Here is a 23,060-nt window from a genome sequence, read left to right as displayed (position 1 = left end):
CGCCCCGTAGGTGGGGTTTGGGCCTCGGATGGGGATTAGGGTCAGCAGCAGCAGCTCGCCCACGGAGCGCTGAGCTGGCCCAAGCCGCCGCGCCTCCTCCGCGCCGCCAGGCGGGGCTGGCAGCAGCTTCATCTTCCTCGGCTGGGGCGGGGGCCCCGGCTACTGAGCGTGCGCGTGGCCATCCTCTTGCCCCGGCCCCCGCAGCCTTGTCCCTCCCCGACGACAGAGCGCGGGGCGGGCATTCCCTGCCGCAAGGGCTGCCGGTCTATCGGCGGCGCGGGGGCGGGCGGCCGGCCCGGGGCCCGGACATAAGATGGCGGCAGCGTTGCTGGGGAGGCGGCGGCGGCGGTTGCGGCCGTGCGGGTTGTCGCGGAGCGCGGGCGGTGCGCAGCTCTGCCCGGGCTCGCAGGGTGGATAGAGTGCGGCCGGCTCGGTGGAGCGGGGCCGCCATGGGCTCCCAGGTGCTACAGATCCTGCGCCAGGGCGTGTGGGCGGCGTTGAGCGGCGGCTGGTACCAGGATCCGCACCAGGGCGCTGGGGTCAACGCGCTGCACCTCTACCTGTGGCTCTTCTTGCTCGGCTTTCCCTTCACCCTTTACATGGTGAGCGCAGGCCGCCGCGCCCAGGAGAATGGTGTCGGCCTGGGCCTTGGGGCAAGCGGGCGGGCCTTGTAGGGGGCCGCTGGCCTCGGCAGCGGCGGCGGGGAGGCCGGGGGGTGGGGGGAGGAGGGGGCGGGAAGGGCCGTGGGGCCGCCGCACGCGCGCCCCCTGCCCGTGGCGCTGCCTGCGCGCCGCTGCCGTGCTATCCCGGGGAAGAGGCGCCCCGGGACCCGCCTGTTCGAGGCTTTCCCCTGTCAGCCCTTGCCGTTGTGTACGGTGGCACGAGGCGGGCCCGGCAGTCGCGATAGAGGCGGCGAAGGAATGCACTTGAGGCTGCGGCGTTTCGGAAGCAGGGACCTGTTAGCGTCCGTGAAGGGGAAGGGGTGGGTAGCGGGGCACGTCGGGCGCGGCAAGCCTTCAGTCGCTGGCGGTTTGCCTTCGTTTTGTTGTTTGCTTTCCATTAAAACCGGGCATAACTCTCCCGGCTTCCGCTGCAGATCCTCTGGTAGTCCAGGGGAAAAACCCCACGATTTCTGTAGAAGCTGTCGGATCTAGCCAGTGTTTCTGGCTGTCAGCTTTATCACTTTTCTGACTTTTGAGACTGAAGCAGGGGGATGCGCTTCAGGGTCCGTAACGTAGAAGTTTATTTGGCCATCGTGCAGGGTGCTGTGTACTGGTTAGAGGTGTCTCTGGACTGTGTTATTCTCGAGAAGTTACTTTGGCTTGCTTGTGTCAAGGCTCTTAGTATGCTTGGTTTGGGAGAACTCTTGGATGTGTCTTTGTTGCTCACCCTTAAAGCTGTTAAAATGTTCATCTTTAAACCTCGAAACTTTCTTGACTTTTGGACTTGGAAACAAATACAGAAGAGGTGTGATCAGTTATGAGGAAGAGGGCAGTTTCCGGTTGGCTAGTGCTTTTTCTTTCTGTTGTGAGCTGCGTAATTTATGAACCACTGATGTTTCACTTCATCAAACTCAGTAGAAAAGTGTGGTTATTCGATGTGTTTTCTGACCAGTTTTGAACATAGGAGGTAGAATGTAATTTGCAAGCCTTCCAGGGCCAGAGCCTGTGACAACTTAAAAGTGGAAACTGCCTTGTGACAAAAATGAGGTGGCGAATGAAACCTTGGAGCGAAAAACTCTACCTGAGTGCAGTTGCAGAGATTGAGAGCTCTGGGGTCAGACGTTTGCTTTGTTAAAGAGCAATTTGTAAGATTGTGGTATGAAACACTGCAATAAGAAACAGCTAATGTGGAAGAGGAGGTTACAGCCCTGTATGGTTAGTTTTTAATTCGTGTTGCTGTGCCTTGGAAAAGGTAGCTCCAAGGCTTTTTGGTTGAAAACTTCAGACTGCTGGCAAGGAAACCGCAGGCTGAGACAAAGCACTTTGGTTTTAAAAGTTAATGTGACGAGAGCTAGATAAAACTTAACTGAGCAGATCCTCTATAAAATGATCTGTGAGTCTGGGGGGGTTTTATGTGGTTCCCCTCGCCCCAAAGTTTTTTTTCTACATTGAGAGACTAGTTTACTTCATTAGTACTGCTTTGCTCAGAGAGCTGTTCATAAAGGTGTGGCAAGCTATATCCGGCATGTGCAAGAGACTTTTGAAGGAGGGCTGATCTGTGTTTTACACAGGTTTTCTTTGACAATCTGTTCCAGCGTTTGAGTCCCTTGTTGCTTTCAAGGCATAGTTGCTCATATTGTGGGGTAAACTTCAGTGTTGTTTAAAATTTTTTTGTCTTTTCCTGTGCAAGGGGAAAAGATGGGCAAAGGCAAGCTGCTTTGGATTTTGTTGAGGTCAGAGAAATTCTTTTGCTTCATAGTTCTGGACTAGGTAAAAATGCAACAACAAGTGCCAACTTCCCTGAGAATAAGTAGGGAGATGAGTAACAAGTTAAAGCAGATTGAATCATATTTGGCTGTTTTCCCTCTTTCCACCCTCTGCCGTTTAAATGTTGTCTAGACATAAACTAAACAGGGCAGAGCTGTGATGGTCATCTTCAGCTCTTCAGTATCTCTACTGCTTTTTATTCTGAAAAAGGGTTTAAATGTTGTGTTGCTGTAGGACATACGTAAATAAGCAGAACTTGATTAAAAATTCTTAGGTAATTGTAACCTGATTTCTGAGCATGGCTCACTGGTGTGTAGGAGGGAGTTTCTAAGCTAGCTTCAAATGACTTGTTGCTGGCAGACAGCTCTGTGTGTTTAAAAAACAAGGTATGTAGAAAGACTTAGCATGCTGGCAGGTTTTATATTACTTACAAAACTTCCTCACATAAGAAATTCCAAGATCATAGTGTTTCTTTGACGCATTGGAGCAGCAATAACTGGTTTTTCCTAAGTTGTACTGTAGCAACAAAGGCTAAAGGATCCCCTAAGAACTTTGTTTGTTGCTGGCTTTCAAGGCTGAATACATTTTACAGTAATCTAATCACTTTTTTCCAAATGTCATTGAACTCCCAACAGGAACAAGCACTGATAATTTAGATGCATTTATTGCTTAAAGACTTGGTTTATTGCACCCAACTAATCTTTTGTCTGTACATTCCTTCTATTGGTCCTGTATTTTCAGAATGGATTCTGGTAATGGTTGCGGTCAGCATGTACCATAAATCTATGTGTTTCTTGGCACATGTCTGCCGGTGCTGTTAATATAGATGGGTTTAAACCCATGGTGCAAACCACCTGAAGAAATTCACAGAATTCTGCTAACCTTTCTTCCCTGGTTCCTCATCTGCCTTCTGAATTTAAGCACATGAAAATAAGGGTCTGTACTCTGCATGAAGGGTGAGAGACAGATGTATACACAACTGTATTACAGATCCAGGTACTTTTTAGTAGACTTAACCTGTCCTTTTCAGAGATGTGGCTAACCAAAAATTATTGATTATGAAAGAATTGGGATGTAGAGGAAGAGAGAGATGTCTGCTGTAGTGAAGCTGCTTGAGTTTGTACTCGTGGATCTGTAGCTTGGCAGCATACATACAAAAATCTGCTTTCTAGACTAGTTAAACCTATCCTGTTTGGATATTTGTATTCAGTACAGTCTCAGCTGTGCTTGTTGATCTGCTTATCTGCTGTAAAAGCTGATCCCTTTTTCACTCTAATCCAAAACTCGAGAGAAGAAAATATGGTACAATATGGAGAAACTATACAAGTGGGTTGTAAAATACAGTGGTAGATTTGGAAAAAATACCCTAAATGCAGAGGCTTCTGTTTATGCATCAGTATTACAAGGGATATGGGAAGAGAAGAGGCTGCCAAAGCACTTCCCCTAGTCGGAATGCTGTTTCAGTTCCACCACGTGCGCAGAGCGGGGTGAAGTCTTGGCTCTAGCACTCGGGGACCTTTGCCAGTGACTGAAGAGAAGCCACAACTGTACCTTGCTTGGGGTAATGGGCTTGTATGTACCTACAGAACTTGTCTGTTAAAGTCAAGCTCATTTAGACAACAGTTCACTTAATAGGCACATGATTTCCTGACTTGTGTACATAATTCTGGAAGTAGGTCGTATAAATGTAGCTTCATGCAAGTCTTTTCTAGTGAAGTTTCTGAAATGGGTATGGTTTCTTTAAGAGTTAAGTACTTGAAGTTGGTTATATGAGGAGAATCCGTGGTATTCCACATTACTGTAAGCCACATGCAGTTTCTTGGCTATTTGTGTTTCATTCATACGCTGAGTCAAAACCCAGGTAGCTGAGCATGCTTCCTGATAACTACAGTTCTTAAGGACTATGTTCATAAAAAATTGTGGTAAAGATAGATTTGTTGTTTTTCTTTCCTCCAGTATGAATGGATATATAAAACACTCCCCTCAAAATACTTGAACGTAAAAGCATTTGTCAAGACAACTGTTATAGCTTAATGAGTGTTTGATTGAAGTCACCTCTGTGTAAGGACTTGCAATCTGATTTGCAGTGGGAGACTTTCTTATGAGTGTTCTCAACAGGTAACACCTACACATCTTCCAGATTCTTTTCAAAAACCAGCTTCATTATATCTGTAGTGTCTAGCTAAATCTAGGTGTGATTAGGTAAGATCCTTTTAGTCTTTGTTTCTTAAGAAGCATGCAGTGCAACCCGTGATCAATGAAATTCCCTCTGGTTCCTGGCACTTACGTATTTGAAATGCTGTATTAGGATGCAGTGACCTTTGTATCTCGTATGGGAATAGTTTGGTCCAGTAACTAGTAGTCTGAGGTTTCTTTTCTGTTCTGGGTTGACCACTGGAATCTAGGAGTGCTTAAAGCTTTTTCTATCTACCCTTTCACAAAAGGTGTGCTGTAATAAAACTGAGCTGACCTAACAGCCAGCAGCTTCTAGAAGGGGCAGTCTCACTCCTCACCTGTGCTTTCCTGCATCTTACTCTTGTCCACATATATAGTATGTATTTCATACGCAGCCTTGAAAGGTTTAAATTTGGAAAGTAACTCCTGAGGCAAAGGTGATGGAAAATCAGTGTCCTTCCCCTCTGCCTTCATCTTTCAGAGTACTATTTAACTTCTCTTTAAAATTTAAGTAAAGACTTTCAGCCAGAGATTGAGTTTGTTCACTCAATAGATGAGTGAAGTTTTCAACAGAATGTAATTAAAGTAGTTAGATTTTGTATGGTCATGTCTATCACTTCTGTGAGAGCTTCAGTTGTGACTCTTGCTATTCAAATAGTCTGTGTTGTCTTTTGTTGGTAATGGAAGTGACTAGAGATGTGCAGTAAAATGAGATGTTCTCTGAAATGCTGTTGCAGCTACAGGCTTGTAACCAGCTGCTGTTTGCTAACAAGTTCTGACCTGAGGTTTTTAAGTCTGTTGTGCCCAATAAAAATGCTTTAGTACTTGTGAAAAGAACTGAAATGAGATGTAGCTATGAATTTGTAGAACTGACATTTGTATTTCAGTCTTAAAAATGATACTGTATGGAAAGCTGAGTTATGCTGCTCAGAAACTTGTCTCTCCTCAAATGTAGTAAAATGTCAAGCATAGTTTAAAATATTAATCTCCCTTTATTTTGTGTTGGTCTGTGGAGAGGCCCCAAATGGAAGTTGAATGTTTTTAAGAGTAGCAAAAAAAAATAGAGAAGGCAGCAGTGGTTTAGGTTAGATTGCTGTTACTCTTCCTCTTGAGGCTGGAATGGTACCGTGGGTAGAACAGCATGAGACTTTATTATATAAAGCATGATCAGATAGTTGAGTGTGCTGGACATGCTAAAATGTCTTCTTTCCCAGATTATGCACTCTCAGGAGAGGAATAACTACTAATGAATATGATGGCTGAAAAGTAGCGAGTTAATTTACCTTTTCAACTAATTTAATTTACCTTTGCAATTGCTGTGGGAAGAAGGAATTGAGGGGAAAAAAATACCTTTTAATTCTTCCCTGGGATTGGTGCAAGTTACATGACATTTTTGCCTTTCCCCCCTGCTCATTCTTAAGGCTTTGTTTTGCAGAACAGGATGTGTAGATTTTGCATTCCACAAGATGAACTGAATATGCTATGTGACCTCACAGTTGTTGGAGTGAAGGAGAGAAATTGAAGAGCTCTTCCAGACAGAAAATGATTGGTCTGTTTTTCATAGACTAAGTCTAGCATTTATCATCTGGTGTTAAACTGACTCTTCTGGTAGTGGCATGTGAACACTAGGTACTGGTAACAGAGAGGATGGTTGAAGTGGTGCTTGCGTTTGGGTAGCAAACTGCATAGCAGATACAGGAAGCTCCTTTTGTGTTCTGCAGAAGTTAACGGGCTTGCCCTTGCCTGCAGGGAGCTAGCTGCCTCTGAAGTTCTTGGAAGCGGAAGCAACACATTTCTTGAAGAAACTCTTGTGGCATTGCCTCAGGGGTTGTGTGGATGCCAGTAGCATCATTGTGGCTCCTAGCTGCTTACTGATGCTGTGTTTAAAATAGCTTTGCTTCCAATTTCTCCTCCTGGGGCAGTGCATGGTAAGTGTATGTTGCTGTACATGAGGGTCTTGTCCAGGTCAGCATGTGAAAGTTAGCATACCACACTTCAGTTTGCCTGTCCTACTTCAAAGGTGGCATTAGGTGTTGACTTGTTTTGGAGGAAAAGTTAGGTTAAACTTGATCTCCTGAAGAAAAGAATCCTAATAAGTAGCCTGCCTCCTGATTTGTTCTAGATTTGGTTATTTGTACTTGTTTGGCTTTAGAAAAGATACATTGATTATTTGTTTTTGCTTACTGCCAGAAAGTGAGTAGGCAGATTAAGAACTGCTGTGTTTGTTTTGTTTTGTGTTTGTTTTTATCCCCTGAAGTCAATAGTCAGTACAATATTTAAAATGCTGATTCTTCCATCCCTTTTATTATTACAATATTTGGTATTTAGAGGTCTTCTCAAACAGTGTTTTCGCTAAACTCATGACCAGTTCTTCCAGGACTTATCTTGAATATGTAGATATGTTAATGTAGTAATTAGATGTCTTTTAAATGATTGAAACTCGCTTTATATACAGGATGGAGATAGCTTTCTATGTCATTTTCCCTTCCTGGTTCTGCATGGGGCTTTGATCACCCTACAGATTCTTCTCTTGCAGTGATCTGTATAGGGAGGGAGGCAAGGTGTACAAACAAGCTGAAATTCTCCTTTAGGCCAGGAGGTTTAAAAAGAGTCCACTTGGGTTTTTTTTAATCTACTAAATTCTGCTTGTGCTGGGTGACAAATTCTAAATTGTTGTGTTTCTGTGTGTGTATATAGTTATGACTATTAGAACTTTATCAAGCTACACCATCAGTGGAGGAAAGAATAGTAATGCAAGAAATAATTTGACAACCCAGGATCTTGTTGCTTTTCTAAGGAAAGTAGTCTATTTGTAGACAAAGACTAAAAGTTAGTATTTCATTTAGTTTAGTGACTACCTAGGGAAATGGCAAACTTCTAACTCACCTTCTATTCATACTTAGAAGGGTGGAAGCCCTGAAAGTGAAATGTGAGGTTTAAACACCGAACACTTATTTTAAATAGCTGTTAGGCTGCACTTAATACTTTTAGCTGCAGTGATTGATCTGTAAAAGCCTCAGAAAAAGTTGCCTGAGAAGTCTTAACTCTGAGTGGAATTTCAGAAGCTGAATTCAGGACTGAGGTTTTTCATGTGGCTTCTGGTGACCTTTGACACAGCTGAGAAGTTCCCTTCAAGGCACTGGCAGCCTTGCCATGGACATGTAGAAGTCTAGCACAAATAATCTTTGCAGTGTGGTATCACAGGTTATTGTGGACTCTGCTGCTCAAAAGTGAGCTGCAAATGTAAACAGCTGTTCTTTGGTTTGTTACCATTTTTTATTTTTTTTTGGTATGCAAGTAGGGAAAAGTTTGTCTTTTGTGGCTGAGCAGTAGTTGGGCAGATTTTTCTCCCCTCCACCATGGTATTGAACTTGCATCATTTTTTCCAGGGTAGACTTCATGTGCTGTGTACTGGCCCTGAAATAAGGTCCTACCCCGGCTTGGTTTAGTTTCCAGGTTCCTTAAAATCTTCCTTTTTTTTTTTAACTTAACAAGTTATCAAACTTATTGGATGTGACACACACAAAGCATGCCAGCTCTAGGTTTCCTAGTCTGTCTTGTGTTCCAGTAGCCTGGAAAAAAGAGAACAAGAGCTGAGTTTGGTTCTTGGGCTCAAGTGATAGGTCTACTTAACATGCTGCTGTGGTGCTTTGGCATCTTGTAGTCCCTTTGTCTGTCATTAGACTTCTAAAAGTTTCCACACATATTAACTGTGTTTAAACCTTAATTTTCTGTATAATCAGTATTTTCTGTTTGAAATAAACTGTTAAACTCTAGATAGCTTTATGTATTCTTATGGGCCTTGTGTTCATTAACTCTTTCTTGCTCTCTTTTGAAAGGCCCTTCCTTCTTCCATGATGATAGTAGCTGTCTACTGCCCGGTGATAGCAGCTCTCTTTATCGTTTTGAAGATGGTGAATTACCGTTTGCACAGGGCACTGGATGAGGGAGAAATTGTGGAGAGGAATGCCAGTGAACATATGGACAGAGGTGCTAAAACAGAACAAAGCAGTGTTTCAGCCAAAAGGAAAGACAGCAATGGGCCCAGGTAAGGTGTCTGCTCATGTTTGTGTGCTGCTTCAAATGATGAACAATCCTGTCTTCATCAGATGTCGCCCTGGAATGGTGGCTGAAATAAACACTGAAGAATATAGATGCAGAGTTCTGTAGTTCTGAAAGACTGTTTAATTCTGGTCTTTAAAAGCAGACTTATTTATGTATTAGGTTTGAAATGATGGATCCAGCTTAATTTCCTAGTTCTTTCTCTAGGGGAGTTCCAGAACATTGGAAATGCTGGAAGCACTGGAACAATACCATGGAAAATGTGTGCTGATGAGGTCACTAAATACTTAATGAACACAACCAGTTCAAAGATTCTTATTTCAGTAGTAGACTTAGTTTTAAAAATGTATCTAAGACCCACATAGTACATGCTAAGTGCTTTTGTCACTGAAAGGAATGCCCAGTTGGGTTGAGTTTGCTTAGTTTTACAAAAGCGGGAGTTGGATACAATGCTTGACTCCAGTCATAGTCTCAATTCAGGAGAACACTGTCCTCTGAATTTGGAAATTTTAGAATTGCTCAGGTCAGTGATGAAGATGGTGACTTTGGTGTCCTGTCAGTAGGAGGTGATTCCTTTCCACAGAGCTTTGCTGTTGCTAGGATTAAAAATGCCAGAGGTTTTCCTCCTCTGACCCGGGCTATTTGGAGAAGGAAGAGCAAAAGATGACTCATCAGCAAGGCTAGCCTAACCAGTCTGATCAGACTGTGGATGTGTTATGAGCTCTATTATCAAAGCTTCTGCCTGTCTCCAGATAATTGAGGCCATCTTGAGGGTTGGACTGCAACCTTGGAATTGTTAGCTTTTAAACAAAACTTCTCTCTGGTTTGTGAGTTTCTGGTACTAGTAGCCATGAATAGCTTTGAAAGTGAGGTGATTAGTGTGCTGTTCTGACAAGAGGTTGTGTGTCTTTTTAAAAAGAAACAAGCTGAACATTTGATGTGGAAACTGTAAGGAAATGTGGCTGAAAGAAGCCTCTTAGGTTTGTTTATTAGAATGCTTAAAGAAAGGAAGTGTTACATTGATGCTCTATAAACCGCTCAGCCTAGGAGTAAAAACTTTACTGAGCATATAGAGTAGCTTCTCACAAGACAGGTTTAAATTCTTGTATCTGCTCTCACCTTGGGTATTGTTAGCAAAAACCTTTAAAGTTGATACACAGATGCTTCTCATATCAATCTCTTATAACCTGACCCTTTTTCCATCTTGTGTTTGGTAACTGAACCTGCTGATTTTAATTATGACTCCATTTACATCACTGCATAGCCTACTAAACTGTATCGAGCTATTCTGGCAGAAAGTGTGCCTAAATGTGTATTAATGCTTACTCTGCTTAATAAAATTTGTTAAAGTAAACTAGTGGTCTGTTCTGCTTCAATGCAACCTTGCTAACGCATGTTTGAGCTGTGATCCTTAGATGTTTTGGTTTGTTGGTGGTGTTTTTATTTTCTTTTTTTTTTTTCCTCCTTTTGGTTTTTAAGCCATATAGCTTTTGCTTCCAAAACAGTAGCCAAGACTTGGCAAGGGACTTCTTTCTACTAGTATTGTGAATTACTTCTGGATGTTTCAGAAGTCCTGTTTTGCCTAAGGAGCAGTTGACATGGGACGAGTTACTACATTATAAGCATTTGTGAGCTCAGAAGTAGAGGTTAGTTTGATGCTGTGTGTCCTGCTTGCCAACTAAAGTTTCATTAACTTTTGTATGATCCTTGTTCCCACTTTCAGGTCTCTTAACTAGAACTGGGAACAAGGTCAATGCAGAAATTACGGAGTTACTTTTGGTAAGTGGGATGTACAGTATATACTAATCTTTGCCTGGAAGCTTACAAGAACTCTGGGATAACATTCAAAGCAGCAAGAGGGGATGTAGAGTGACTGTAATATTGAGCTGGCACCCTTTATAGTAAGTTAAGTCAGAACACTAGTGAAAAAGACTTGTCTTGGAAGAAAGTGTGTATGTAGGGCTTTTATTTTTTTTTTAAACCTCTGTTCCCCTAGCATAGGTTGGGTGTAGGGGAAGCCTGAGCAGACATACTACCTTAAACATCTGCATAATCAGAGGATGAGTTTTGATAGCTTAGGTTACAGCATGTGACACCTAGAGCTTTCACCCCACCCCACACACTTCCTGAGACCACTTTAGATACCAATCCTGGTATTTTTGAAGGATTAAGCAACAGCCTGGTTTCTGGCTAGAAGTGATGTTAGGGAATCTGTTTAGCTTTGAAGAGCGGCTGTTGTTTCTTTCTGAAGATGTTTATCTGCAAAGTGGTGCTTTCAAAAAGTACTTGGCAAAAGTTCTGTGCTGACATTTGTAGGTTTAAATGAACTAACTGCTCGTTTATCTTCAGTTCACATTGGTTTGTGAATAGTACCAATTTTGAGGTTTGGGGGATTTTTTTTCATAAGACTTTGGCCTGCGTAATTCAAGAACAACTTGCTATTCCCCAAAGAATGCCTTGTTTGGTGGGTTTTTTTTTGTCCTCATGCTCTTTATAAAGTTGCAATTCCCCAATTAATATTTCTTGAAAGAAGCTACTTGTAATTTAGAGATAGGAATGTGAATCACCTTGTGTAGCTTCTAGTGAAGTTGCTGCATTCATACTTGGGGTGGTGGTACTGATGCTTCTGTGAGGTTTCATGGAAACAAGTAATGGGGATACAGGCTCCTAATCTCACATAAAAGATGAGAGGAGCAGTGCAAGTGTTGGGTATCAGTTGATACTTTAACTTAAAACGCTTGACAGTCTTGCTTTCGAGGACACGGATATGGCTTCTTTTTACTGTCAGAGACCACTAAATCTCAAAAAGCATTAACCTGGTGATGCTGCTGTCCTGTATCTCCATCAGCATGGGGGAGTTGTAATCATGATGCTACATGAATTTCCCATGTACTTCTCCTGTAAAATAAAACTGTCAGCTGGAGAATGCTTCAGCTTTGAGTTACACAGACTGTTTAAACAACTACGAGCAAGACAGATGGGGGGGGGAAGAAAAACAACACCCAAACAAACCAAAACTCTACACCTCTTGCCTTGCCTTTTGCTATTTCTTCTCCTTGCAGCTTTTTCTTGCTGTCAGACCTTGGAGGTTTTTTGCATTTTTAACTCTAATTAGTGATTTAAGCTTTATGAAAAACTTTATATTTTGAAACTGTCATGGTCTAGCATGTGCAGTACAGGCTGTGGTGGTCCTGTGTTTTGAGGGCTGCCTCCTGATTAGTTATTCTGCTGCTTTAGCTGGAGAATAAGGACAGAAGGAGGTGTTCAAAAGAAAAGAATAAAACTCTTCCTCTGCTATTGTTAAGCAAAATGGCTCAATTCAGATGCTTTCTGGAAGTGTTAGTCCAAATTCCAGATTTCTGTAGTCAGTCAACTTAAGTCAGGTTTCAAACTGGACTTGCAGCCTCCTCAGACTTTAGTGTGTCAGAAACTAACCAATGTAATATAGCTGCAGCTAGTAATTTTTAGGTAGGACAGTTGCTAGCAATGAGAAATACCAGTTTCACTTTGTGTAGTGCAGTCTCTGACTCTCTTCCACAGAATTGTTTCAGATAGCTGGGTGTAGTTTATTCAGTCGTCTTAATGTGTATATTAACTTTTTTTTTTGTTTGGTGGTTTTGCTTGCAAACTAAGCAGCGTAGCACTTGATCTAAGGTATGAATTCAGCAAACTGTAAGAAACAAATGCAGAACTTCACAGCAGAAAGAAGCAGCCCCAACACTAGGAGAAAAGTGCTCCCAAAGAATTCTACGTGTTAAAGAATAGATCTTTATACACACAATGATAAATCCTAGAAATCTGTACTTACTGCTCGTTCCTGCAGACTTCAGTTGTTGTTTGTTGCTAGCTTTTGTTAAGCCATGTTTGTGTGTGCTGTCACAGAATATAGCAGCTGTAAGCGAAGTTGTAGTGTTGAGTTCTGTTCTTGCCTGTGCTGGCATCTATTGCTTTACTGCTAAGCAAAATCATCTCCTCCTTCCACTGTGGCTAACTACCCAGTTCTGTGCATGAGAGCTTATTCATGTTGACTTATATCTGTGCTTTATGGGACATACTATAATCCTCCACAGTGTTTCTCAATGAATTATTCAAACAGGAAAGGAATTCAGTCTTTTTGTGAAAGGCGTCCCATGCGAGATGTTCAGTTGTCATCATAATGTGTGCTGAATTTAAACATTAAGTGAGAAATCTTCAGTCTTTAGCTTCGTTGTGTCCTTGTGTTCCTACAGTGCTTACATAAGGCATATTTTATTTGGCTAAAGCTGGTGGAAATTACTGAAGTGGAGTCTTTACTTGTTCTTTTTTTCTTCTCCTTACCTGGTTCTGCCTTAGCATAATTGATACTATCAGGTCAGATATCAGGGCTCTGTAATAGCTGTCAATAAGACAGAGCATGTTTATGAAGTATACCAAAATGGTGGCTTTTCAGTTTGCTTGAGTCTGTCCATAATTGTTCTGCTAACTCAGGGCTGGTTGTCTCAAGTTCTGTTTACTGAAGCAATATTCCTAATGTCAAACTGTCTTTTTTGTCATCTCTCTGATGTAGGAAGGTTCAGGGTCCTCTTGCATCATCTGGAATGGTTCTGAAGGTTGTGCTTTTATGCCTCTCTAAGATGACAATAACTTCAGATGTCATGCTGCAGAATCAATGATATTTCTCAGGTCCTTTAGTCTACAGCTTGTGTCCATATATTACAAAAATTATTGGGTGTTGATCTTGCAGCATGAGTGAGACTTCTTTTATCTGAGACTAACTGCCCGTTAAGTCAGTCCTGCAGTGCTTCTTGTCCATTTCTGGCCCCTTCTACAGAGGGGTTTCATCTTTCTGTAGTCCATCTGGAGAAGGGTTGTGCATATGTGGACTTGCTGCAGCTCCGAGTCATTGTTAGGAGGCAGTTGTTTATTTTCAGGAAAGAGCAGAGAGGGGCTTTGTTAAATTACACAGCAGTTACTTCTTTTCATAAGTCTCTTGTATCAGGGTGGTTGAAGGCAACTGTATTGAGAGAGCAAAAAAGGATGTCTCAACTTCTCCCTCTTTGCATTTAACAGAATATGCTGGCTTGGATCCCCGAGTTGCACTCCCCAACTCGTGTCACACCATTGTCCTAATGGACAGCCCTACTTGCTTTTGTTTCATAGATGTTATACTTTAGCAAGCTGAATTGTGGTAGACTGCAATTCAGTGATGTTGATCCAGACCAATATATAATAATTTCACCCTTTCAATATTAATAGGATATATATTGTACCTAGAAATATTTCTTGGTAAGGTGTGTAAATTATCCAAAGGGAAATTATTTTCTGGTAGAAAGAAGTGGATTGCGTCCCTGGGACAGATACTGTGTCCCTGTATATCTCTGCTTTTCCAATAACTTTCACTGACGATGTGTGGCTTTTTCAGTGAACCTATCCTTATTGTCTGGTTCTAGATCCAGTTTAAGAAAAGGATCTGGAGTCCTTTGTCTAATCTTTGTAAGAATTCTGCTTAGTACTTATACTGTCAATTGACTTCTGGGTATTGGATCCAAAAGCAGGGGGGGTGTGTGTATAGACAGAATTTCAAATTAGTATTTCAGAATGCCTTCTAGCTCCTAAGTTGGAATGGTTTGTGTTGGCTGGTGACAGTGGACTCTTACAAGGCAGTAGCTTCTGTGAGTGGGTAGGGTGCGCCAGGTCTGACTGAGCTTCCTATGCCAAAAGGGCAGCGTTCATCTGAGATACTGGGATGTGTTTGAGGTCCTGATGTTTGAAAAGGGAAAAATTGTTCTGAGCCTCCACTCAGTGTAGACAAATTTCCTTTTAACTAGTAGATTAACGTTGGGGTGTTGTTTTTCTTTTTCCTTTCTGTTTCTTTCAGTGACCCTGGTGGAGGAATAGAGATGTCAGAGTTCATACGAGAAGCAACTCCTCCTGTGGGCTGTAGTTCACGCAATTCTTATGCTGGGATAGATCCAAACAACCAGGTAAGAATTAAAGCGACTACAGCTGTTGCTGTAGTGCCGCTGACTTGGCAATATGTGGAGTAATTTTCAGAGGTGGCTGTGGTGTTGTGTGTGTGTTTTAAATTTATTTTTTTTTTACTAGCTTTTTGGAAAAAGTATTAGGGTAAACAATTTACCTTTCTGTATTTCTTAACTTATTTATTAGGGTGGTATTGCACTCTTCAGCTGCATATCTCTTGTTTGTCCCACCTTGTGTTTGTTTTAGGAATGACTGGATTTTATAAGGCTACATACTGTGCCATCAGAAAATAGTCCTTTTGCTCAATTAGCATTCTTTTGATTGAATAAATCAAAATGGTTCAGGATATGGTTGGATAAGTAGCAAGTGGGCTTCCCTCTTTTGTTATCAGTGAGCTATTAGATAGCTCAAACTATAACTTCATCCTTATGTTTTGTCTTTGTTTTCCTCCCTTAGTTTTGTCTCATTTCGATGCTTAATTGGTGAACTTCAGCTGTACTGATTTTTTGAGGACACTTCTGTCAAGTCTCCACTACTGATTATCTCTTGCAATGCTAAATGGCTTTCTGAAAGTGATTATTTCTGATAGTTCAGACTCTGCAGTTAAAAATGTTAATTTGCTCAAGTACAAGGCAAAACAAACTGGTAGAAATAGAAAGACTAAACCAGGTTATTTTTAGATGACCTCTGCAAAATCATCGCTATTTAGACACTTCAACAATGTTGGGAAGAAGGCAATAAATAGGGGCTGCTGCACAGTAGATGGAAGTGCTGAAGAACTTGTCTTTATTAGATTTTAATGCCAATTCATTATGCTCTAGTTGCCTTGTAATTTCACTGGGGAAGTGGTTCTGCTTCCTTAATATGGCTGCTAGATTTATGCATTCAACTTCCATAGTGCTGCGTGTGCTGTTCGTTCTATTCGGCTTGTGATGTTTAGCCAGTAATGGCATCCTTCTTATACCAGCTCTTAAGGATGAGCAGATTGACTGGCCAGACTGTATCATTATGTTGACAATGAGCAATGCAGCATCATGTTAAAGACAGAGAAGCTATTTTTCAATTACTTGGTGTGGTATTACAATAACAAGTCCTTCTAATTAGCTCTCTGAGCGAACAGTATGTAATGTAGTGCAGTGTTATGCTAATGTTGGTGTTTTATCTAGATGATGTACCATTATGCAGCATAGATAGTCCTAAGAGATTTTTCTTCTTTTGAAGAGAGCAGGTATTTAGTAGTGTTCAAAGGAATAGGAAGCAATGGGCCCTGTAAGAAGACAGGCTGGGGATCCTGTTTCTTTCATCTTTGGGGAAAAAAACGATTCCAAACATACTCAACAGTTCTAAAGTTAAAGCATGTGAAGAAGCTCTGTGTTTTCCTGTGTGCTTTAATGCTAACACTGTAAGAGCGTTAAAGCTACTGTGAAAGGAAGTACAGTCTTTAAAATGTGTTTATGCTGATAAAATTAGTGCTTACAAGCCCCCCTGTGATTGAATTTGCAGCATCAAAAGGGCATGTGAACAGTAAGCATCTGAGATCTCTTTAGGGTTTTTTGTGAGATAGCTTCCTCATGTTGATGTGTTTGCATTCAGCAAGGCATGCCACTGAAGGAGAAAAAAGAAGCTGAAGCATAGCAAAATGACGAAGTAGGAGTGTGCATGACAGTATAGTACAGAAAGTGCACTAAAGAAGCTCTAGCCGCTTTTTGTTTGCACTGCACATAGCAAACCCATTGTTCTGTAGTATGGCTGAATAAAATCTGTATGTATCTTCAGATCATCTGAAATTTGTTGTGCTTAGACAAGAATTCGTAGGCTTAGGCTCTCTTTTCTCCAGAGTCATTTGAATTAGGGGCTTTTGAAAAGCAGCATCCCAATAAGTACACAGTGGAGTCAAACTGTCATCTTTTTTTATGCATCTCTTTTGAAGCTTACCATATTTCTGAATTATTTCAGTTATTTGACACGTGCATTTTTGTATGCTGTTCCGAGAGGTGGTATTTGAAATACTATTGAAGGAAAGACTAAATTGTCATCAGCGTCTCTGCAAAACAATTTGCTACACATTACAGCACATGTGGAAGGGCTGCAAACCTAAACTGCTAGCTCATTTTCATAGTAGGAGGTTCGTGCTTTCTGGTTGGCCAGTGAACTTGGCAGAAAAGCAGATGCTGTAAATTTTGAAATCTGCTTGTAAGAAATATCCAAGAATAGGTCAAGGAATACTGCAGATTTCCATTAACAGTTGGTGTGCTTTGAGGCAATAGTAATCTGCGTGCTTGGAAACTGCTCAGAAGGAAAACTGCACTTCCAGGAATTGGAGGAAGGAATAAGATACAGTAAAATTATTCGAATAGATTAAATTCATCTATTCAACTGCCAGCTGGGATCATCCCACCATATCCCATGTTCATGCTGTGTACCAACACTTAGGTCCTCTGGTGACCTGTTCATTGGATGGACTCTTGACACAGCTCAAAACTAACCATGGTAAAAAATACATGTTTCTTCCATTGAGCTCAGTTTAATGGTTTAACTTGGTGTGTGTACTATATCAAACAGATAAGTTTGATATTAACACGGTGTTTTCCTTAAGTGTTTTAGGCAGCCCTGATGACTCCATTAAATATTCAGCTTTATAGTAGCAGTTACTGGTGTGCCACCACACTCGTAGTTTGTTTCCACTTTAAGTCTTTTCAAAGGAAATTCCTACATTAGAAACTACTTTTGAAATCATCATAATAAGATCTCCAAGTACATTGGCTATACAAAAGAATGTATATAGTTGGATTCCTAGTTAGATGGCCTATCATCATGCAGTGAAAGCATTCTGAATCAAAGGATTTTACAGCACTGCACTGTTGCATGCTGTTGTACCTTCGAAAAATCTCTAAGTGTATAGGTAAATGCATATATTGCAGCAATAGGAAACAATAGTTGGGTAATTCCTGGAAGTTACAGCTTTTTACATAATTCTGTGTTTCTAGGTTGGATCTGGGTTATCTCGTTTGGCAACAGCAGCAACCATCAAAGGTAAGATTTTGGGCTACTTAACATTACCGTGCAGTAGCACTTCAAATCACTATCGCATGCTGTGTTTGTTTCCAAATACTACCTGGTATTGAACTACTTGGCTCATGCTCAAAACTTTTTTTGTGAGCCAAGTGAGACGCTTTCTAATTGGAAGAAGTCTTGGAGTTGTGAATTATGTGCCTAAAACAGTAGGAGAGAGTATCCTGGAGTTCGTGTTCTGTTTTACAACAGGCTCTTCTTTTCCCTGTAAATGAAGAGCTGAGGAGTTAATTTGAGTGCACTTTTCCCTACTATTTTGAGTTGTGTGTGACCAATTTTCTTCTGGTATTTTATTTCAATTACTTGATTATTCCTAGTTGCTTGTCACCTAGCAGAAATACTGTCTAGGTCAGCCCTTGAGACATCATCTGAGCCAAAAAGATACATGATTTGTAATACGTGAAGTTGCTGTGTTGTAAATTGATTAAATTCCTAATAAGACAAAATGAGATGTGAATTTTTGTCATTTTCCTGACTTTTCTATCTTTACAAGTATTTTGTTGCAATCTACATCCCATTTTTATTGGCAGCAGTGCTAAAAGGAATGTTCCAATACATACATCTTTACAGGGGGGAAAAAAAATTCTGTTGGCTTCTGTATAAAATGCTTTACTAGTTCTTCATTGAAGCTGTGTGTAGTTAAATGTAAACTTTCTTATATATAAAATGAAAGAAATGGAGTAGACTATACTTATCTCTAAATTGTGTTACTTGTAATTATTACTCCTCAAATGAGGAAATAAAAGGAACATTCTTTCATGACAAGTGAGAAATCAGCAGTGCATATAGATGTATATATCACTACTTTGAGCACTAGTATTCTTTTTCCTTAAAATTCACAGGAGATACTGACACTGCCAAGACCTCTGATGATATCAGTTTAAGTCTTGGACAGAGTTCTAGCCTGTGTAAAGAAGGGAGTGAAGAACAAGGTAAAATTTCTTCTTCTGCATATTAAACGTGGTCTTTTGTTACCAAAGGTGCTTTGCTTAATGTGCTAAATAAATTCATGCAATTCATTGAGAGATTCTAGGAAAGGATATCTAGAAGCTCTGATTCCTTTCTTAATTACTCTGAGTTCCAGAGGTGCATAGCTTCAATACTTTATTATTTGGCTGTGTGTTTCTTGTTCTGGTATCTTCCCGTAGGTAATAAATATTTACTGTCTTCTTTCTGCTGAAAGATGGCTAGCTTACATGTCCCTGGGTGATCTCTCTCATACAGAAAATGTCCTGGGATTCATGAACTCACATAATGGACTAATGTGCTTTGCTTTCTAGTACAGCCAAGTGAATTTTTAAATCAAGTGTATGCTTTTTTTGTGAAGTAAGTAATCCTGCACTGAGTTCTGTGTTTCTGCAGCTACAGACTGCTTCTAACATGCAAGCTGTTGGAGTCCAGTGTTTTCCTAGTATGTAAGGAAACTGCTAGCTTGCATTCTTCGGTTGTCCAGTTTTGTTTCAGACCTCATTTTCTATTTAGCTTTCTTGCCAGGAAAAAAGTCTGCTTACACTGAGACAGAGCTTAAAACTATAAGGAGATCTTTTTTGCTGACTGTAAGGTACCTGATGATTGGCAGGAAACTACCTCTTGGAATACTGTAGTTCATTTTGACCAATCTAATCAGACTGATGGGTTCCTTTCACTCATTACTCTGTGAGTCAGTGCAGAAAGTATGTTTCAAATAGAGGATTACAGCTGGCTGTGCTGTTGCATTGAGGCAGCAGGTTCATCTGAACAACTTTGTGAAGTCTCTTAAGTTACACATCAGCAAATACATGGTAGAAAAAGTTAGAAATTGTGGTGACATAAGTTGTCCTCCAGATCTGTGCTTAATGGCAGTACCAAAAAGGCAAGTAGCCTGACTTTCAGTACTACCTGCAGGTGGACACTTTGACAGAAGACCACTTGTCATGGATAACAACCAGTTGCTCTGACCAAGTGCTAACAGCAAATCCTTTCAGTTTGCTTTAACAGCACAGTTTTTGAGGTAGTAAAACTCAGTAACTTTGAAGAGAGGTTCATTATAGTACTGACAGACCTGTGCCTGTGTCCTTGCTAACTGTGAGCTTACTTGGCATCTGGTCAAAAAGATGATTTTCATGCTCCTGGAACCCCTTCCCAGCGTTAATCGTGTTTACCTTTTTTCTCTTCAGTAATTTTAAAGCTGCTGTACTGCATGTAGGCAATAGAAAAGGCAGGGTACCCTTTAAACAATTAAACTTTGGGATACATGAGAACACTGTGGGATACACAGCACACTGTCTGTGTGCTAGTGGAGGCTGGGATTTGTCAGAATGGTGTTGTCTTTTATAAGATGCGAAAATTAAGCTGGTGTTGGTGGCTTTTGTTTTGTTTAAAAATAGGAGGTTTGCCCAGGAAATCTTTTAAATGATGATGTGATGCATGGTACTTGAAAATGGATTTGTCGTTTTATTTGCTTGATCTGATGTAAGCTAGCATTTGTAAGTTACACAGTCTGCTTTACGTGAGTGTTCTCCATTTAATGTTTCAAAATATGTGCTTATGCAGATTTGGCAGCTGATCGGAAGCTTTTTCGACTGGTGTCGAATGATTCGTTTGTCTCCATCCAACCTTCACTATCCTCTGGACAGGATCTGCCAAGAGATAACAGTGACAAAGTGTGCCTCTCGAACAACCAGCTTGTGGACCAGTCTAAAACCGGTGCATGTGATGTGGACGTAGCTTCACTTGTAACTCTGCATTCTCACTCCTATAGGAAGGATCATAGACCACGAGGTGTACCAAGGACTTCTAGCTCTGCTGTTGCTTTTCCAGATGCTTCACTAAATGATTTCCCCCTCTATCAGCAAAAACGAGGACTCGATCCTGTGAGCGAGTTAGAAGCTTCCAAGCCTCTGTCTGGGTCCAGAGAGTCCTTGGCTGAGAACTCTTGCATTTCAGGAGTTTTTCAATTAGATGACATCCTGAAAAGTAGCAGCCCTCAACCATTGGCTAAGAGTGGGAAAAGCAAATCCTTGAAAGCAGACAAAAGTGTGGACAGTCTGAGAAGCCTGAGTACTAGAAGCAGTGGTTCAACAGAAAGCTACTGCAGTGGGACAGATCGTGACACTAACAGTACCATCAGTAGCTATAAAAGTGAACATACAAGCTCAACACACATAGAGAGTGTGTTGTCGGAGCACGAGGAGGAGTCGCCTAGAGAAGAGAAAAGGGATGGTAAGAAAAAGGACTGTGGTGTTGACTCAGATGACAGTTCTACTGACAAAAGAACTAGTAGTGAAAGGACTGCTGTGGAAGTGAGCACTAATGATGGTGTTCAAGTGGTAAAGGGTTCTAATGCATCTGATGAGATGCACAGTCAGAAAGGTCTTGGGGCCTCTGCTTCAGAGGAGGCAAATAAGAACCCACATGCCAATGAATTGACTACACAGGCTGACAGGCCGCCTGGGAAAGCTGCTGAACAAAGAGATGAGCAGAATGAGAAACTGGCTGTGTTAGTAGATTCAAGAGCTTCTAAAGAAACAAGTGGAAAACAAAAAGAAGGAGATGTTCGACCAAAATCTTCTAGTTTAATACATCGAACAGCCTCTACTCACAAGTCCAGCCGGAGAAGGACAGGAAAAAAGCGGGCTAGTAGTTTTGATTCAAGTCGGCACAGGGAATATGTTTCCTTCCGAGGTGTATCTGGTACTAAACCTCACAGTGCTGTGTTTTGTCATGATGAGGACTCCAGTGATCAAAGTGACTTGAGCAGGACTTCAAGTATGCAGTCAGCTCACCAGTTCAGCAGTGATAGCTCTTCCAGCACCACCTCCCATTCCTGCCAGTCTCCTGAGGGAAAATACAGTGCTCTAAAGACCAAATACGTTTCTAAAGAGCGTGGGGGCACAGACTTTGACAACGCTCACAAAATCCATGTAAGCTCTGAAGGAATTAGCAAAAAACGATCTACGCGTCGGACTTCTAGCACAAACAGTGCCAAGAATCGTGCCAGAGTATTAAGCCTGGACAGTGGTACTGTGGCTTGTTTAAATGACCCAAATAGTTTAATGGCACCAGGTAACATAAAACAGTTAACCACTTCAAAATCTGATTTGGAAGCCAAAGAAGGAGAGGTGCTAGATGAGCTATCTCTGTTGGGAAGGGCTTCACACTTAGAGTCAGTCACACGTTCTAGGAATAGCTTACCAAGCCAGGCTACATTTCCTGACGGGGAAGAGCAAGAATCAGCAAGTGGAGGTAAGTAAATGAACTACCAGAAGTGCCTTTGCTGTATTTTGTTAGTGAGTGTGGTATCTGTGACTTAAGTTACTACTGCACTTAAGTGTCTTCTCATTTCTTCTTCCTGTATAGTAAAACTGACAAAGTATTTCCTTCATAATTTCCTAGAAGGTCTACAGAAGTGGGCATTGAATTCAAACAACTGCTATGAAATCTATAGGCAGGGGTGTTAGGGGTTTTTAACTGGGAGTCTTTGCTATGCAGAGCTGTATCATAAAATTCTTTGTGATCACATGACACCTGCTTCATTGTGTTACTGAAATGTCAAATTATGTATGCTCTTTTAAAAGTTACCAATAAAAGAGAGAAGTTTGTCTTTTATTGTCAAGTTTAGAGAACTGAGATCATGAGAGAGGTTGGCTGAAGTTACTGCTGATTTTTATTATTTTAAGATGATCTCTGGCATGGCTTGGTGGTATCAAACCCCAAACCCTTACTATGCTGTCTTGAATTGTGCATTCTTATGATGCTCTAGTTACTAAGCTGAATTCTCTTAGGAGGTTGATTTTGCTTAGCCTTGCCATTGTTGGCTAGACAGCATTGTTTACTTTGGGTTTGGGATGGTTTTTTGGGTCCATTATGAGAACAACAATAACTTCCCTGTGCTGAAGAGAGGAATGTAGTTTCCTCAAACTTTCTGTAACTATTGCCTTGCTTGGTGTGGTGTGAGTACTGAACTTAACTGCAGTGGCTGGTATTAAAAAAATCACCTTGGAGCTCATGTTATGACACTTCAGTTTCTTACATACTGGTTAGCCATATTAACTGCCTTAACTGGAAAGGTTTTTGTGCCATGGAGGATAAGTGGGTTTAAAAAACATTTTCAGAGCAGTATGGGGTTGCTAATTTTCCTATTCTGACTTTTGGGATTGTTTGAGTGAAATACCCATGAGGTAATATATATTTTGTTAGCAAAGCACACAAATGCTTCATAAAATTACATGGTACATCGAGAGCTAGGTGTAGTTTGTTGGGTTTGGTTTTATGTATGTTTGGTTGGTTGGTTTTGTTTTCTTTAAGCACTAGCAAATTTACTATCCTTATTGTTTAGACTGTGTAAGCAAAATATAGTGACTCTTCTCTCTGAAAAGGAGA

At 41.1% G+C, this 23,060-nt stretch overlaps 1 protein-coding gene across 7 annotated transcripts in view; it reads left to right on the top strand.

Moving 5' to 3' along the window:
* Positions 1-261: 261 nt before the first annotated feature.
* The window catches only part of PCNX1 (pecanex 1), an 86,170-nt gene continuing 63,371 nt past the window's right edge, over positions 262-23,060 (top strand). For 6 of the 7 annotated variants that reach the window (XM_054161567.1, XM_054161566.1, XM_054161563.1 and 3 more), the window contains exons 1-6: positions 262-602; positions 8,444-8,652; positions 14,524-14,629; positions 17,615-17,660; positions 18,542-18,631; positions 20,232-21,923. In XM_054161567.1, coding sequence (XP_054017542.1) covers positions 450-602; positions 8,444-8,652; positions 14,524-14,629; positions 17,615-17,660; positions 18,542-18,631; positions 20,232-21,923 — 2,296 coding nt within the window. In that variant the 5' untranslated portion in view covers positions 262-449. Of the gene's footprint in view, positions 603-8,443; positions 8,653-10,389; positions 10,446-14,523; positions 14,630-17,614; positions 17,661-18,541; positions 18,632-20,231; positions 21,924-23,060 lie in introns of those variants that run through there. The other variant, XM_054161568.1, reaches the window with a different exon arrangement.

This window comes from Dryobates pubescens, chromosome 5, assembly GCF_014839835.1.
Source record: "Dryobates pubescens isolate bDryPub1 chromosome 5, bDryPub1.pri, whole genome shotgun sequence".
In the NCBI taxonomy this organism is placed as follows: Eukaryota; Metazoa; Chordata; class Aves; order Piciformes; family Picidae; genus Dryobates; species Dryobates pubescens.
Note: the sequence above shows the minus strand (reverse complement) of the source record. Positions and strands in the feature narration are given on the sequence as shown.